This window comes from Marmota flaviventris, chromosome 5 (genome assembly GCF_047511675.1).
Source record: "Marmota flaviventris isolate mMarFla1 chromosome 5, mMarFla1.hap1, whole genome shotgun sequence".
NCBI lineage: Eukaryota > Metazoa > Chordata > Mammalia > Rodentia > Sciuridae > Marmota > Marmota flaviventris.
This window is the reverse complement of record NC_092502.1, coordinates 81,886,735-81,906,275: the sequence shown is the minus strand read 5'-3', so window position 1 is coordinate 81,906,275 and position 19,541 is coordinate 81,886,735. Positions and strand designations below refer to the sequence as shown.

At 33.8% G+C, this 19,541-nt stretch overlaps 1 protein-coding gene across 7 annotated transcripts in view; it reads left to right on the top strand.

The window, feature by feature from the left end:
* Positions 1-19,541, top strand: part of Pam (peptidylglycine alpha-amidating monooxygenase) — a 290,276-nt gene that overhangs the window by 244,857 nt on the left and 25,878 nt on the right. For all 7 annotated transcript variants that reach the window (XM_071612377.1, XM_027927584.2, XM_027927579.2 and 4 more), the window contains one exon: positions 8,083-8,212. In XM_071612377.1, the coding sequence (XP_071468478.1) occupies positions 8,083-8,212 (130 nt within the window). The remainder of the gene's footprint in view (positions 1-8,082; positions 8,213-19,541) is intronic.

Below are 19,541 nucleotides of genomic sequence, written 5' to 3'. Positions count from 1 at the left end.
ACTCTTTATTATTGCACAATGCAATATCTAAGTTTTTATTTGATGTTGTGTCACTCCTTTGGGTAAGCCAAAGGAAAGCTGACACTTCCATTTTGCAAAATAAAAAGTCAGGAAGTTATTCACATGTAAAGCCCTAAGAATATATATTGGTAGTCTAATTCATGTGTATTCCTGGGCAAGGGGAATAAGTTTGATGAATAATCTTTCATCCTTTTCCTCATGCCTTTTCTTTATACTCTAGGCAAAGCTGAGAATGGACCCTAAAGGTCTGGAAGAATTTTTTCTCTCTCTGAGTACCTAATTTTCTATAAGGAATTGTGTGAACTGAAAAGAAGAAAGTAACTTTTTATATGAAATTTTATTGACAAAAATATAAGACTATTGTGTGGCTTGATATTATTATAGCTCATAGTAATTTCAGATATCATGAAATATATTATTAGACATTAACTTATTTGAATGAGGTCACAAGTCTGAATTTAAAATTGGACTTTATGAATCCCAATGTGCACTTTCTAATTCCTTATAATTCAGTAGATTTGAACTTTATTCCTCAGTGCAGGTATACTTCCTAGGAGTTCTGGATCCTCACTGCTTAAAAACTGGAAGCTTCTACTCAGGGCCCAATTCTATGTCCCCAGTTCTTGGAACCAGCACAGTCCCAAAGGTGTTTTAGCAATAGCACTTTAGATTTCATTGACTGGTTCACCAGTTGGAACTGCAATATGATATCTTATCCAGCTGACTAACTTACAGTTCAGAGACGCAATTAATGGATCAGCTCAAAACTCTATGTATGATTCTGTATGGTAGGCCCAGGAATACGTGAGAGTTTCAAAAACAGTGCCATTTTGTGAACCTTTAGTTTGATCAGGATTCTACTTGCTTCCATACCCTGGCATCTGCCTTTAATGTTGGGTTCTCCACATGATTTAGGGTTGAATATCATTGAGCACCAAGCTTCATAATGAGCACAGTGGAGAGACAGTTTCCAGTTTTGCACAACATGTTTTTATTGTGTCCCTAAGAGTACAAATATCCACAAACAATGCAGTTTATCCCCAACCAGTTCTCCATTTGACCAAGATAAAATTTGGAACCCACTTCAAGGAGGTAGTGTAATGAATGTAGTAGACTCCTGGCTCTCTACCAGCTTTGAATTCAAACTATACCATTTACTGTGTGGGCCCTTAGCAAGTTTTGTTTTTTGCTTCATTCTCTAATCTTTAGGTTTTCCAACTACAAAATGAGGGTTATAACAGCACAATTCTCATAGGTTTTGAGTGGGGGTCAGATGAACATATATGGAAAGTTTTCCTAACAGTGAAAAATAATAAGCATTTATAACATGTTATGACACTTTAATAATACTTATGATGATTATTACTAGCTTAATGTCATGTTGAATTGAGATCCAAAAATTAAATACCAAAGTATAAATATTAATTACTTTATCTTAAGTAGCATTTGTAAAAGATAGTTATCTTGCAGGGTATAGGAAAGCTGCAAAATTTCACACTTTAGTAATTTAAGAAAGTGTTTGGCAGTGTTCTATCATGATGGAAGTTTGTGGCTCTTCCCATCTCTCATCACTTACATTGATCTACCTTGGTGTTTGCATGTGGTATATGATGTACAATGTAGAAATATTCAATTTGGTCATCTGGGCAACAAATGCATTCCTTTTTTTATCCTTCATGTAGTTTAATTACTGCCATTATTAGTTTAATATCTACTTTCAGATAGAATTGATTGAATAGAAATAAAATCTTAGCTGTCTTTCTACTAGTTGCCTTCTGGAAACTGGGCTTATTGAACAAACAATGAAAAACTAGATATAGCTATTCTAGCAGGAAGGATTGATTGCACTACTATTTATTAACTATAAAAGACTGATTCAGCATATACTGCTAACTTTTGGATGTTAAACTACATTACATTTGTGACACTCTGATCAGGTAAGAGGATTCACTCAGAAAGTCTACTCTTACCAATCATTGAGCTTTTTCATTAATTCCTATGAACAACTCATTTATTTTCGAGACCATTCTTATCTCATTCTCAGTCATATGTTTACTACTGGGCAAGTCTCACAGAATTCCTAGGATAAAGTAAGGCATTTTCTTGATTGAACTTTCATCTCTGGAGAGGAAGCAAGTAACAACTTGCAACTACATAGCACTTACTTTGAACCCAGCTAAGTGTTCTAGATTCATTAACTCATTTAATCTCCCCAATAACTCTATTTATAAACCTTTTTTAGATAGAAAGAAATCGAAGCAAAGAAAGGTGCCCAAGTTCCACAGTTTAAGGAACCAAGAAGCAAAACAAGGCCCACTGGCTCCTGAGTCTTATTTTTTAGTCACTTTGTTATTCTGCATCTCACAAAAATATAAACTATATAGAAAAGACAGATAGATGATAGATACATAGGAAGTTTAATTTTCATTTAATCATCTTTGTTTACAATTATAATCACTATAGATATAGATGACTTTTGATCATGCTTACTCAGTCAATTGCCAAACTGTTTGACCAAAATTAAAATTTCATTTACAATGAAAGAAACTTTAATTCTGCAAATGCTTTTGAGCCCCTGGTTGAATCTCACCTCTCTTTCTCACTTCTTCCCCATTAAGTTAAAATTATAAATATTTCTTGTTTTCTTTTTGTCTTCGGTATAAATATTTCTCCTATACTTCTACTTAATTATGGTTATTGCTGGCACTTCTGATTAATAACAATCCCTAATCAAAATAAAGCATCTTTTCTTTACTCAGTGGAAATTGGCAAGTGCAGGAAAAGCAACCACTACATTTTGGGTTTGCTTGAAATGTTCTAGTAATTTTATCAGGCTCTTTTTCCTTAGGCTTAAATCTTAGAGTTGGCTTATTCTGCCCCTTGCCTGCCCCCTCTCCCCCAAACACCAAACACAAACAGGACTCCTCTCCAGTTTTCTAAACATCTTGAAACACATTCTGAAATCATAAACATCCTCCTGTGTTCTGAGTGGACTATTCTCTGCCCTCTCTATACTCAGCAAGTTCCACCCCCTTACCTTTTAGTGCCCACACAAATATTGCTCCTCTGAGAGATCTCCCAAGTAGACCTTTACCCCACCCCAGTCCAGCCCAAGCAAACTTCAGTCAGAAGTATAGACTGATGCCTGCCTTCCTGCACTGTTGTGTCAAAAGTATTTTGTTATTATTGTATCCTATTACATTCCCATCCTGTTTTTTTAAATATCTCTATTATATATTTATATTTGTCAAAGCCAAAAAACACATTTTATTTCTTTGTATTTCCCAAATCTAGTATAATGCCCTATAAAAAACACACTTAGGAAATATTTGTCAAAGATGCTTCATTGAAATTGTCATAGTTCTGGGTTTGAAATTATATAATTTTTACTTCATATATCTCTACCAGTCCTTATGTAGCACAGATAAATGAATGCCCTTTCAAATGCTTATTAATAATTTCATGTGAAAGCAGCATTGATCAGTAACATTAATCTTTCTTGGAAAGTGTACAATTCTTTTAGTAATTTATTGATGAAATTCTAATAGTAATATTTAATTTTTCTAACAGTAGTATTTTTTTTCTAAATACATGACATAATATGAAGCTAAACATTTATCTTTATTTATAATGAGTATAAGTAATTTTCATAGGAAAACTAAACTTGTTATAAAAATTGTTATATATCAGTTGAAAAATGACACCATTTTAAAATCTCAGGAGGGGGCTGGGGTTGTGGCTCAGAGGTAGAGTACTTGCCTACCATGTGGAAAGCCCTGGGTTCGATCCTCAGCACCACATATAAATAAATAAAATAAAGATATTTTTTAAAATAAATAAATAAAATCTCAGGATTTTTTTTCACTTTTTTTCATCTTTTAGAAATTACAATGAAGTTATATCAAAGCCACTAAGATCAATAGATTATATAAATTTATTTTTTTAAAAAAGTATTGTTTCTTCTAATAAATTTTTAAAACCAGATTTTAAAATATAAGTGATCAAGCTTTAATTAATCTTATCATTTACCATCTGAATTTAAAGTAGCTCACACTTTAGAGACTGTGTTTGATGCCCAAGGTCATAGGTAAGAAGTTTGTATTTAATTTCCAAGTTAAAACTGTAAATCTACAGAATTAACTTAGTCATGTTTTGACTTGTTTCTTAAAGTCTAAGGGGAAACTAAACTATAATTTTTAATTTCTCCATGATTGAAAGTGTTAAGTAAAGGATAGGGGAAAAATATATAGATATAGATATGTGTGTATTTTTTTAGTAAGGATTTGAAATTTTACTTAATTGGAGATTTTAAAATAATCATTCTTGATGATGGGGTCTGAAGTCTGGCTCAGGGCTAAACTTGTCTTCCCATCAAAGGAGAAAATGACAGGATAATTCCAATACCATTATAGTGTTGTGTGATTCTCAAGTAGTGACAAGCAGGGATGGGAAAAACAGTTGTATTAATTCCATCTACTTATACCACTCTTTTAAATGACAGACTTAATTCATGATCATTTAATCTTAAAGGGAATAACCTTGAATTACCTAACCAAAAACAAAAAAAAAAAAAGAAAGAAAGTAAAGAAAAGAAAAAAGAACCAGTGACCCTGAGGCATCAACATCCTGGACCAGCATTCACAGAGGAGAACATGAACTGGGTTCTCCTTTAGCTATCTAGAATTTCTGGCAAATAAGGATACCCATATTCTACAAATTTTAAACTCTTAGCTAGGTAATCTTAATAAATGTCAAGTATTTTAAATAAAATCAAATACAATTTAATAACTTTTCTATATATTTGATACTTAAATAACCAGATTATTCATGGTGTTAGACTTCATACATTTCCTTATACATCACCTTTGCCATACTGAAAATCTACCAAAAGTTGATATTTTAATGAATATGTTCTAGGTGTTCACACTGCCTTTCCTCCCTGAAAATTTTTCAACCAAAAATTATTCTTTCATGTAACAAACCAATATTTTCATAACAGGTATGATTAGGCTCAAAACAATCCATGTGTCAATGCTTTTTTGCAGACTTTTCAAGCTCTTAACCAGTTTAAGGGTGTTTAATAGTTTGAAAATTCACAACAATATTAAAGTTCTTTACATGTTACTTCCAATATTTTATGAATTCCATTTTTGGTCCCAGAACAAAGAACTCTTGGTGACATTGGCATATTCTTTCAGAATTAGTTTCTCTGCACCTTCATGAGTACTTAGCACCCAGTACTATTTGGTGGACCACTGAACAGAAAGGTCCCAGGAGCTGTGATATGTTTCTGTGATATTAAATGAGAGTAATTAAACAATTCACATTTTTATTCAGTGTCCTCACAGTATCATCAGCTCTGTTCTAAGGATGAATAGTGGCCATACAAGTGAATTATAAGATAATAAGGATGTGTAAATACATAAACACATGTAAATACATAAACATTATGTTCACAACATAAACAAGTAGAGAATGGAGCATAGACTCAGTTTAGTCCATTTATTAGGCCATACTGTGGCCAAGCACTGTTCAAGTTGACCAAACACTGAGATGTGATTCCTGCCTTGGAAGAATTCTACCTAGTTGTAATGGCTCTGGGATGTGAGACTCTCATAAAAGTAATTAAGTATCTATATTGTTACCAACCTTGAGAATCATGTGGAGTACCAACAGAAGTTTCTGCCCTTGGGGAGTGAGTATAACAGAGTGGCAACTAAATAGACACACTATAACCAAGCTGAGAATGAACAAAGTACAACCTGTATCTCAAGCAATTTCAAACTATTTAAATCATTTTCTTGGGGAAATGATGTATCTATCCATTGAGCTATCTTGGTGTCTCCGATTATAATTCTTAGACCTTATTTCTGGAGTTAACTTTAAAAAATATAGTTTTAATCATGCCACCTCATGCTTTAAAACCTTTTGTGTGGTTCCCAATTGCCTGTGGCAGCAGTTTGCAACCCTTTTTCCTGCTTTGACAATCAAGCATGATAGACAATTCATGCTATTCATCTACAGTTCCATTCAGATCCACTGCTATGCCCGGTGTTATATACCAGTTCAGGCGTGCCAACTCTGCCTCATCTTCTTAACTCGAGAAGGCATATCATAATACACATGAGTGAAAATGACATCCTCGTGAGCTCAGGTGTATTTCAAAAGTAAATTGTTCCCCAACTCTGTTCTTTATTGCTACTTATAATGTACTTGCAGGATGCCTTAAGCATAATCATAGCATAGGTCAAAACACAACAGCTGAAAACTACAGACTCTCATTGTTAAATGTCTCATTGTGTAGTATACAATGCAATAATTTTCTTCTCTGATTTCAAAGCAGATCTCAGAGTTGGCTTATCCTGCCCCTTGCCTGCCCCCTCTCCCCAAAACACCAAGCACAGACAGGATTCCTCTCCAGTTTTCTAAACATCTTGAAACACATTCTGAAATCATAAACATCCTCCCGTGTTCTGAATGGACTATTCTCTGCCCTCTCTAGACTCAGCAAGCTCCACCCCCTTACCTTTTAGTGCCCACACAAATATTGCTCCTCTGGGAGATCTCCCAAGTAGACCTTTACCCCACCCCAGTCCAGCCCACGCAAACTTCAGTCAGAAGTATAGACTGATGCCTGCCTTCCTGCACTGTTGTGTCAAAAGTATTTGGTTCTTATTGTATCCTATTACATTCCCATCCTGTTTTTTAAATATCTCTATTATATCTTTATATTTGTCAAAGCCAAAAAACACATTTTACTTCTTTATGTTTCCAGAATCTAGTATAGTTTCCAGAAATCTAGTAAACACACTTAGAAAACACACTTAGGAAATATTTGTCAAAGATGCTTCAGCAAAGGTTGTTGGCAGATTGGTCTACTCCTTTTATTGATTATACTGTTTTGTTAATTTATATTACAGAAAAATTAAATGTGAAAGATAAAAATGATTTGAGTAAAAAGGAACTTTTTCTTTTTATATATTTGGCAGAATTGTTTTTTTAAAGTTCTTAGTCTCACCTCAGCATCCTCTCAAGTTTTCAGGAGCTGATCATACAAGCCCTGAGCTTCCCTTCTTTCATCAGTCATTTTAATACCTATTTTTGAGGATTCCACTGCATGTTGCCACATCCTTCAGAGGGTGGGAAGGAGAAATGAAACTAGAATTGCTATTTTTCATCATCTCTGTTGAAGCATTTGAGAGGGAAAGAAATATTGGCACTGATATAATAGCTTTCTGAGTAACCTTCATGATTAAATATCCTCAGTTAGTATACCAACTCTGTACCTTGTACCGGTTTATTTATGAGTAGGTTTAGAAAAGGGACTAACACAAATGAACCCAGGTCTTCTGTGAGAATAAATGTTTTCTGATCAGAAATGAAAATAACTTGGAAATCATTCACTCTCAATGCTTTTTTGTTTGTTTTGTTTTGTTTTTTCCTTTTTCTTGTGTTGGGCAACAATGAATTACAGAAAGGGAAAGAGTGTCTCATTTTTATAGGTACACTAGGAGAAATGAGGTTCATATCTTATATGTTCCCTATACAAGGGATAATCAATGAATGGTTTGTTATGAGCGCTATTGTATATTGAACATCCAGAATTTACTCAAAAGAGAGAAGAGTGAGAGAAGAGAGTGAAGTGACAGACTTACTGCCTGCCCATTCTTGCTATTTCTTTACAACATTTAACCACTTTGTATTAAAACGATGCCATATCATTGCAATAGTTTCCAAAGTTACCAATTTAAAGTAAGAATCATATCAAGAAGGTAGAAGTTTCAAATTGTCAGGCAGGCATCTTACTATCAAAAGACAGAGAGAGAGAGAGAGAGAGAGAGAACGCAAATAGCTTCAAGACAAGTTTACAGGCAGTTGTAACATTTCATAGCACAAGAAGCTACTTAGCATGTGCATGTGGTATGATTTATGTAGAGCACGGCTTGACAATTTCTTTGCATCTAGTGATGCTAATGCATGAGCTTTTTATGCCCATTGTGAATAGTGGTGAAGTTATCCCAGCTTTTGTTTTTACTCTAAATGTATGGATTTATCTTTTAGATTTCCATGTAGAGGAGGCACTGGATTGGCCTGGAGTTTTTCTGTTGCCAGGCCAGGTTTCTGGGGTGGCTCTGGACTCTAAGAATAACTTGGTGATTTTCCACAGAGGAGACCATGTCTGGGATGGAAAGTAAGTAATATTTTTCCTTCATGGCATAAATGAAAATGAAAAGTGGTGTGTATCATTTTTATTAAAGTAAGAATGATGATGAGAAGACTATTATGTTGATTTTTCATTTTGATTTTGGGGCTGGGGGAGGAACACTATACAAAATGTGTCTGGTACATCCATCTAGAGACATGCAAACACTGGATGGCTCTCCTTATCTGATGTTAGTCATTAGTGATAAGTTTTCCAGGATTCATTATTAACAAATGACATGCAACATGATGGTACTCTAAGTGTATTGAAGTATTTCTTTGATTATTTCTTCCCCTCATTCTCTAATTCTAAAATCCAGGAATATGGTTAAATGTATGTTTTATATTTGCACATAATCCTACATATTCTGTCCATGATTTTTATGAGAAAAATATATTTATATGTTTATTCTTTTAATGTATGACTGCAATCCTTACCAGAGAGGAAATCTTATGCATTTTTAAAACACAGTGGTCTCACCTACTAGTTTATGGAAAGAAAGTTGTACCAATCTTCCTCCTCCTTGAAATTACCACCTCCTCCCAAGGGGAAAATATTAAAAGTAGTCCATTCTGTACTTGCTAAAACATTTCACGACTACCAAGAAGTTAATAATTATATACAACCATCTAAGGAAGGTTACTGGTACATTTCCTGTCCTAATACAAAATGAGTCTGAATGCATTGGGCTGTCTCTCCATCATTCCATGGCGCACATAACAATTAACCTGGATACTGTGATTGGAGCAGTTTGGCCACCACATGTGTGCAGATGGTCAATACCTTGGCCTTCACATTTTTATGTAGATTAATTTTTTTACTGGAATTTGTTCTTTTAATGAGCACCAAAGAAAATGAAGGCTGTCTTATTTTCCTGCTTTTTCCTCTGGGTTGTCCTTTCATTCTGTCTTCTACTATCTCTTTAGAGGGATTTTTATGGAAAATGTCCAACACTTATTGAATGCTTACTGCTGGCCTTCCAGTGTTATAAATATTTACATAAATTATCTTATAACAGGGGGGCTCTGTTACCACTCATTTTTCAGATGAAAGACCAAGTATTTTCCCAGTGTCACGTTAGCAAATGGCAGAGTATGGCTTCAGGTCCTTTACATCTAACTCAAGTGGGCCCCCTTAACCAATTGGTGATACTGCATTTAATAGATTTATAAGCACACTCACCTGATTGAATTTTGAAAACTTTGTTCCAAAATTTAACAGGTTATTTTAGTTATTCTTATTCATTTATTTCATCACAAGTTTACATTTGAAGGTAAAATTTAAAATATCTTATTAATTAAATCTAACAGTTCTTCTCCTTTCATACTTAAAACCACAGGGTCTCATTTGGAATATTGATGATTTACGTATAATTCATTTTTATCCACTTTCAGAGATGTTGATCAAACTTATTTATGTTAAACTCACTCTATTACATATACATATATGCAGTATTCTTTATGCACTTGAAGATGGAATTTGGGCATAATTTCAAAACAGATTGGTAACTGTCACCGTTTAATTGTTCTTTCTAGTTGTCACACTTGGAAGTGAATTCTGAGAAAGAGATTATTTCAGAGTTCAAAGCAAACAATCAAACTTAAAATTCCCATTCATACATCATCTTAGTTGTTATTGAACATCTAATGGTATTTTAACAAGTGCTTTTAAAAGCAAACTATCACTATTCACTGTGTTGTACTCGTCATTTTAATGAATTTTGCTACATTTTCTGCATGGATTTCCAGCCACGTTTTACCAGACAAGAAAATTACAGCATCATTTTCTCCCATTGATACTGTTTCAGCTGGCTAAAACTAAATTGGACAAAATCCAAGTTTCCCTTTTAACAAGATATTCATTCCAAGTAAGCAGCAGAAGCTGGAATAGTTCAATAGAAAGAGAGATCCATAAAGACCAGCTTGGGGTAGGAGATGACACACAACTATGAAAAAGAGCCATATAAGAACATTTTCTGTGGCTTATGTGGCAGTTCTATCTGAAGAACTGATTTTTTTCCTGGCATCTAGTTTTCATCTGGATAACCAGTATCTTGTAGCTGTTGATTTCCATTTCATTGCCAAAGCCCAGGTGTGTTCACCCTGGCAAATGGCATCAACCAATGGGTACCATTGAAAATGCAATGCTTTATAGTGAACTGCTGATTTTATTCATTAAATCTGTTTTTTTCTTTCTACTTCATCTTTATCTGTCAGATGTAAGAACATTCATTATCTCTCATTCTCTCTGTGTTTCTGGTATTGCATGTCGGCCTCTGGCTGTCTTTGTAATCCATAGTTTCAAGAAAAATTCTTTTTCAACCCTCAGATTTCTGCTTCCAAGCCAGTCCCTGCTTTATTATTCATGAAGAGAATTGGAAGTGGATTATTCTGTAATTATTTCTTTAAGAAAATAAATTTGTATTTCTTCAAAGAAAAAAATTAGATGTGGCTCTGTTGTTTGGTCGTGCAAGACCATCCTATCTACCTATCTATAAAACCGTATAAATATGTTACTCTGTATTAATTAGAGTACATATTTTTCATTCTCCATTAAAAATCCAAGGATTGTATGAAGAAGAAGACAGCACCTTCCAGTAGAATATATGATGTGCTAATGAGGGACAGTGTAAATTAAAGATTAGGTGGAAATCGCATTCTTATTGCTATACTATTTGGGCAGAGTAGTGAGAAATCCTACTATTGATTTTTCTTAGAATCTTTCCTATCCTATTTCTTAAGTTCAGAAAATTGTAAATTCCATAAGATAATGGCTTGCTCTAAATCAAATCTAAGCACTCTATACCCCATAGTTCTTAGGAGATGATCATTTTTTTATGAATCAGACAGTGGTTGGAGTTAATAATCCCTAATTAATATTTAGTACCCCAAATTCCTTTGATACCATTGCATCAACTATCTTTATAAATACTATTACTCATCATTATTATCTGATAGCCATGATCAGCTCTTATTCTTCTACTTAACCTTTGCTAAATGAGCATGGCAACTGAAGTAATATTATTAATAATAATAAACCACTTAACCTCCTGAAAAATGATTGCCACTTCCTTGTCAATTTGATTTCCATTTTCCTCCCATATGTACCTAACTTCAATATGGCTACTCTAAGAAGCTTCTTCCAGCAGAAGTAGGAAAAGCCTATTGCCAGGAGGGAATAATGAAATTTTAAAGAGCCTCTTGTCTGCCCTGATGTTAGGGCAGCATGGCAGCTCCAGCTCTTTAATCATTAAATTCCTCTCAGCAGGGGCTTGGTAGCACTTCTCTCAGTAACTGCTGTTCCTGGGTCTCTATCTTAAAATCAGGACGGCAATCAAAACCTTGCATCTTGGCCTTTCTTTCTTGTGTCTCTACTGTGGTTGGGTTATATCAAATGGAATCCACATTACACACCCACTTAACTAAACTATGAGCCTTGCCATGGATTTTAGGGTGTTTAAAGTTGTGTCCTTTATTTCATTTGTCATTTCTTTGCAGGGGTTTGGAAGGGACCTTAGAAGTTGAGTTGCCTAAGATTCTGTTACCAGTAAGAGAGAAAACCCAACACAAACTAGTTTAGGGAAAAAGAAAGTTTTTTTGTTTGCATAATGAAAACTTCAAGGAATGTGATGGCCCTAGCAACATCACCAGGATTCATTTTTCAATTCATTTTCTCCTGGTTGGCTCCATTTCCAGATTGATTAATGTCCTTCCTTTCCCCTCACAGCTTCAGCATCACATTATTTCACTAGTCTTGAAGTAAAGAGAGCCTACATCCCTGATAGGGGAACAGAAAAGTCTAGGTTGAGCCTTTATAGCATTCCTTGGTCTGATTTATCTCTTCCATCCTTGAACTAGTTATTGTGAGTGGAGAAATGAAATCCACTCTTTGGCTTAGCCTGACTTGTTCTACTCCTTGAACCTGAGAGTACAGTCGATACCATCTAGAGTAAATGGGCTGAGAGTAAGGCAAACAAAGAATGTTGGGTCAGCCAAACAAAGGTTGAGGTCTCATTAACACAAAACAGTACAGTGCACACAGAGATCCTCAACAGGAAATGTCCACCAGAGGGTTATCTCCAGCCTCCCACTTAATGCATACATTTTTTTCTATAACATCTTCAATACTTGTTCTATGCTTGAATATTTTGATGGCAAGAAATTCTCTAGATGTGGATATGTATCTCTGCTATGGTTGGGTTGTGCCACGCATAATTCACATTACATACCTATTTAACAACTAGGAGGCTTATCCCTAATTTTTAGGTGTTATATAATTGTGAGATCCATTCAGATGTTATAAAGTTCTTCGTTGTGTTAAACTTAACTCTGAATTCACCCTTATGGCAATAATTCAGATGGATTTGTTCCCCTTTCTCCATGTTAAATATTTGCATTTTGAAGAAACATGTATCTTCTGTATGCTTAATATTTCCCAGGTCCTCAACCAGTGTTCATGCTGATGTGATTACTTTCATCTAAGGCACTTTGGCTTCTCAGGGCTTTAATGTGGTCTAGAAGTGACCACAATAACTCATATAATTTATCTGGTCAGTGATGCTGTGATTACTTTCTTTGATGTGGATTCTAGATATTAGTATTAAATGATTAGTTTAAAATGATTGTATTAACCTCATATATGTTGCCTTATGTTGAATTTGTAATCTCAGATCTTTTTATTTCATAAAATTATGCTGAAATTTTTAGCAGAAATTTATATGAATACGGTGTTTTTAAAAAATCAAATTCAAGGCTTTATTCTAATTATATTTCACTTCATTAGATTTAGCATTGCACTTTTTCAATTGTACAGATGTTATTTTAATCCTGATTAACCAGAGGTTAAGCTGTTTCTTTCAGCCCTGTGTTGTCTGTTTGATAAGCATGTCTTTCATATCTTTATAAGTGTTGTTTATAAAATATGAATACCTGAATGGTTGATTTTACAAGTTTTGTTCATAGAGAATCGTGGTCACAAACCATCTCTTCATCAATTCTCTGTGGAATTTTGCCTTAATCTGTTGTTTTATAAATCTGTTTTCTTCCTAACTTGGAGGGAAAAAAAAATTAGTTCAAGATTTTTCTCACCTGTTGTCTGGATCCTTAATAAGATATCTGTCTGGGGTTCTGCTTCTTCATCTGCAATTCTTTAGCACCTTATTTTTTTTTTTAATGTTGTGGATTAAACCCAGAAGGCCTCACATACTCTAGGAAAGTACACAACCACTGAGCTCCATCTCCAGCCCTCACACCTTAAAAAATAAAAGCCTAGAAAGCAGAACTCAAAGTGACTGAAGGGCACCTTGAATCTTCACATCTGACTGAGTTCTAAAAAAAGAAAGTTTACATATTCCACCCCTTTCTTTCATGTTTCTGTTTCTTACTTTACTCAAGCAATTTCTTTCAGTTTTATGCCACTTTCTCTAATTCCTTATTTGACTCGTCTTCCATCTCTTCTGTATATATGCATTGAATTAGAATCTGGGAGATTTTTCAAGTCTAGTAAAGCCAATCCTAGTAAGAGAAAAAAACACTTATTTTTAGAGACAGGAGACCTAGATTTGAATTTTGTTTACAGTTTCTAAGCTTTGAGACTACATTAAGGTATTTGAACTCCAAGATTCTCAGTTTCCTTATCAAAAAAAAAAAAAAAAAAAAAAAGGCACGAGGGCTTTCAAACTGTCTCATACTCTTGAATGACAAACTGCACTTTGTTAAGCAACTTGTACCAAGTGGTCTTACTGACTGAACAGAAATCAGAGAGAGCAGGTGCCACAGACCTATTTCTTTGTTCTCTTTAATGCAATTTGGAGTGTTTCACATTTTAGACTCATCAGGGCTCTAAATAGTCATAGTTTTTTTTGTTTTTTGGGTTTTTTTTGGTTTTTTTGTCTGCCTTCCTCTCTTCCTCATCACAGGGATTTTTTTCAAGTGCAAATACTCAGGAGTAGCTGTGTTTAACATAATATTAAGTTATATTCCACTTAGTCTCTGGCCTTTGTATGGTATGTCTTTGCTTCCTAACAGCAACCGTACATTCCTACCTATTTTCTCACATAAAAACCTATGGTTCTTTCCCTGGCTCCTTAAATTTATATTATTACATTATATATTATATAATAACATTATATTTCAATTATTTCTTCCATTGCTATTCTTTTTATTTTGCATTCCTTAATTTTGATTGATGGCACAGAAGTTTGTTTTCCCCTTAGTCTAGCTCTTCTTGTGTGTGTGAATATAACAGTGCATTTCTTCTCAGCCTTATCTAAACTGTTTGATTAGCTGCTAATGTGCAAAATCATTAATAGGGAATTCAAACTGCTAAAATAAAGAACAGATGAATTCCAGCCCATAGGCCTCAGTTCAGTCTTTTCAGTTGAGTGCTTTTTCAGAGAAGCAAACAAAAATCATCAGTGCTTCCGGCACTGTGTGAAATGTGCAGGGTATTATTATATCCTGTAAAAAGTTAAATGTGGTTGAAATAAAGACCTCTCTGCCACTTATAATGTGGGGTAGCTGCTTTAGAACATTAATAGGCAGTTTGCTATAGCAACGGTGTATCCAGCTCTATAATCTGACTTGCATTTGTGAACTGTTCAAGGGTTAGCGTTCTTTGAATTACAAGAGTTTATAAACTATTTTATTTGACTGTGTGTGTGTATGTGTGTGTGTGTGTGTGTGTGTGTGAGAGAGAGAGAGAGAGAGAGAGAGAGAGAGAGAGAGAGAGATTTCTCATTTAAGTAAAAAAGTCCATTTCTTTTATTATTTGCCCTGTGTAACACGAGGGAGCAGCTGTTCATTCCATGAAACTCTAGCCATCCCCAGTGAAAGGATTAGGACTAGACACCCAATCAATTGAGTGATTTAATGTCCCTTGATGCTGTCAGTTTAAACATATAGACATCTGTTAAAGGGTGTCAACAAAGATTTTAAATGAAGCAGTCAGGCCCTCTTGAGTTGTGGTTAACTCCTTTACAGCTAAATTCTTCCTAAGAATTCTATATTTTCTTATCTATTTTTATTACTAAAGTAAATTAATATATTTAAACTGCTATTAATATAAGTAGAGCATCTTAGAATTCTGTTTTGTTATGTTTTCTTTTCTCCGTTATTTTTCTTCTTGGTTTGATGGATTGTAATTACATTTCTCAATTAATAAATTAGAGTCCCCAATTAATAAATTCAAGAACTTGCATAATCAATGAGATCTTTGATAGATGTAGGGGAAGCATAGTAGTAATATGTACAAGTAATTATAAAGGTATGGAAAATTGGCTAGTCTTAAGAAATACATAAATTGCTCTTTTTTTATACACTAATAGCAGGAGTGTACTTTGTGGTAGCTAATGAAATAAACAATAAGGCCAAATTCTTAGTTGTTACATTATAATATGTACTAAAAAATAAGCCTTTTGTAAAAATATTTTTAGTTGTAGATGAACAGAATACTTTTATTTTATTTATTTATTTTTATGTGGCCTGAGTATTAAACCCAGGGCCTCATTTGTGCTAGGTGAGCACTCTGCCATTGAGCCACAACCCCAGCACCAGAAATAATACATACCTTGATAAGTTGAGAAAGTAGATATATTCTGTTGGTCCAATTTATGATGATCAATATCTGACTTATTTACTGTCTTACGTAGTTTTGTTACTTATTTTTTTTCAGTTACTTCACTTTCTGTTTCACAATTTACTGTTACATCACCAAAAAGTAGGTAATGAAATAAAAATAGATAATCTTCAAATTACCTAATTTTACTGTTTATTACCACTCATAGAAATTTAAAGTCTCTAGATTGTAAGTTTAGAGGCCCACACACAAATTGTGTTTGTGACAGCAAACCATAAATTATTTGACATATTTTTTCTACATTTGTGAGCAGTACAGAACAGTACCATGGATAAAGGATGTACTTCACTTACCTATTCATCAGCTACAACATTTTCATTTGACCTGACTGGAACAGCACTGTGGGTCTGGATTATTTATCTTTCTTCCTTAACACAGCTTTTTTTCTTGGAAGCCAAGCCCAATGTTTCAGATCCATGACTCTGAGCTTACATGACCGCCTGTGAATAATATTTATATTGTGAAATATTTGAGTGTCTAGAGAAATAAGCTAGATCTATAAAAAATGGTTTAAGTTATACAAGTTCAATGAATGCTCCTGAGAGGGAAAATCTCCTTTCTGCTCTTTCTACTTTGCCCCCATCAGTAAGTGTAAGAATGTTTTACATTAAAAAAAAATGACCAGAGATTTAGATCCAATGGTGAATATTTAAATGAATAACAAGATGGCTTTGGGGGGGGCAGTTATCTTACAAAGTTACTGCAACCCATTCTTGGAGAAAACCAGGATCAAGTAAATATATCAGGTTCATCACTCTGTAGAGAGAAGATATAGAGTTAGGTGTACTGAGTTCTTATATACTGAAGTCTTATAAGATATGTAATAGACTGTTGGACTGCTGCCATTATTAGCTGTCAGTGGTAAATTAGAACACTATCTTACATACAAACTTGATTGTGAAGACTTGCTAACTTCTCATGTTACTGAATTTTAGATAATGTAGAAAAGTAATGTGCCATTATATTCCATGTTCAAGCAAATGAACTGTAAGAATAAATGGAAATTTTAGGAAATAAAAAGGAGAATGGGAAATCTAAATATCATCAGTAGATTTTGTCTGTAGAAGTCTCCTAATTGTGACATTTAATATACTTTTACAAAATGCTACCATTGGAGAAAACTAGGTAAATTATACAGAGAAAATTTCTGTGTCAGTTTTTACAGCTGCATGTGAATCCACAGTTATCTCAAAAATTTCCTTAAAAAAAAAAAAAAGAGAGAGAGACGTAGTAACTCCTAAAGCATAAGTTTCACATTATTTATATAATTATGGTGACTTTCAAGCACTAAAATGTTTCTGAATCATGAGGAATATAAAACTTGAACCTTAAAAAATGAATAAGGAGATTACATCCTGTTTCATACACATAGATGGGAAACTTAGAGCATACTGTTTAGATGTGTCAAAATTTAGTTTTCCAATAACACAGACAAGTTGAAAGACAAAAATCATTTATGGTTGAATCCAGTACTTTTGTTTCCCTAATGAATAATTATGATATTTTAAGTAAAAAAATAATATTGAAAATATCTTAAGATTATAATATTAATTTCTTGGTTTTCATAGTATCAACCATGAGTGACTGCATGTTTGGCCTTAAATCCGTCTCTCATGATTTCATAATACCTTGTATATTCTTATACATCCAACAGTATTACACATTTCAATGTAATAATGGTCCCATGAACATCTTATATCTGTTTTGTTAGTGGTGCTATACATTAATTTATGTATTTTTTAGATACTGCTGTGTGGTTTTAACTGCACATGATAGCATATGTAAACAGTTTTACTTAAGTTTTAGGTTGACAAAGCTGAATCAATATTTTGTGTTCAATTGAATGCATCATTAATAAGTACTACTTCAGGGACTTATTGTTTTCTTTCAGGAATAAGATATATACAAAAGGCTGTAATAGTCAAGAAGCTCAGATAATGATGTGATGAATATTTTTAATGGCAAGGGAAAGTAATTTGCAAAATTTTTGTTCTTCTACTGGGACTTCACATAAGTTCTATAAAAATATCAACTTACTAATCAATGGATATATGACAAATTTAAGCAGTCTGTCAACTTCCCAAATTGCAAATATATCTCAGTAAATATTCAATGTTATTCAAATTGTTATTTTGTTTATTCGGTGGAACTACAAAATATTAATAATTTTTTACACAGCATTTCCCAATACTATAATGGAAATATTTTACAGAAATATGCATTGATCATCCATTGACTTCCTCTAGCTGAAATACACACACACACACACACATACACGTTTATGTACATGTCTATGTAATGATACAATACTTTGTTTTAAAAATATAAGTTGTTCTCTTGGTGTTTCATACATTTACCCTCATATTACATAAGCTTGGATTAGAAGACTTTGTCATTCTTTCCATGGACATATACAGTTTTTCTCTCTTATTTGTTGTTTTTTCATGGCTTCAGTTACTTATAGTCAACCGTGATCCAAAAATATTATGTAGGATATTACAGAAATAAACATTTAGTCATTTTAAATTATACAGTGTTCTGAGGGGCCTGATGAGCTCTCCCTCTGTCCTTCCCAGAATGTGAATTATCCCTTTCTCCATTGTACCTATGCTAGATCTGCTACCTTTCAATAGTCAACTCGTATATGTCTTGGTTATCAGGCTGACTATGCAGGTATCATGTGCTTGTGTTAAGCTAACCCTTCTCTTACTTAATAATGGCCCCAAAGTTCAAGAGTAGTTGTTTTATTTAGCTTTTTTTTTTCCTATGCTGCAACTAAAAGACCCAACAAGAACAATTTTAGAGGAGGAAAAGTTTATTTGGGGGCTCACAATTTTAGAGGTCTCAGTCCACAGATAGCCAGCTTCATTCCTCAGGACTCTAGGTGAGGCTGAACATCATAGCAAAAGAGTGTAGCTCACATGATGATCAGGAAGTTAAGAACTTTCCAGATATAAATATATACCCCAAAGTGTCTCTCCCAGGGACCCACCTCCTCCAGCCATACCCTACCTGATTTGGTTACCAGTTAATTCCATCAGGGAATTAATTCACTCATTGGGTTAAGGCTCTCACAACCCAATCATTTTTCCTCTAAAACTTCTTATATTGTCTCACACATGAGCTTTTGGGGGACACTTCACATCCAAACCATCACAGTAGTGATTTGGGCATTTTTTGCAATATATTATTATATTTTACTTTATTGTTAGTTATTTTTGTTAATCTTTCACTGTGACTAATTTATAAAAAATGTTATCATAGATATGTATGTACAGGGAAAAGCATAATAAATATAGGACTTGGTATTATGTTTGGTTTCAGTCATCCACTAGAGTCTTGGAAGGTTTATCTCAAGAATAAAGACAGGAACTGGGGCTGTAGCTCAGTGGCAGAGCACTTGCCTCGCATGTGTGAGGCAATGGGTTCAATCTTCAGCACCCTATAAAAAACAAATAAAATTAAGGCATGCTGTCCATCTACAACTACAAAAATAAAAATAAAGACAGACTACTGTAATTTCTCAAACAGGCACTGAAATAAGTATAATGTCTATGACAGTTGTCAATTGAAGAAAATATATTACTAGCAATTTAGATAGAAATATAAATTTAAAACATATGTGAACATGTGTATTCATAAATTTTATAATAACGAAGGTGCTGACTTAAAAAGCAGAAAT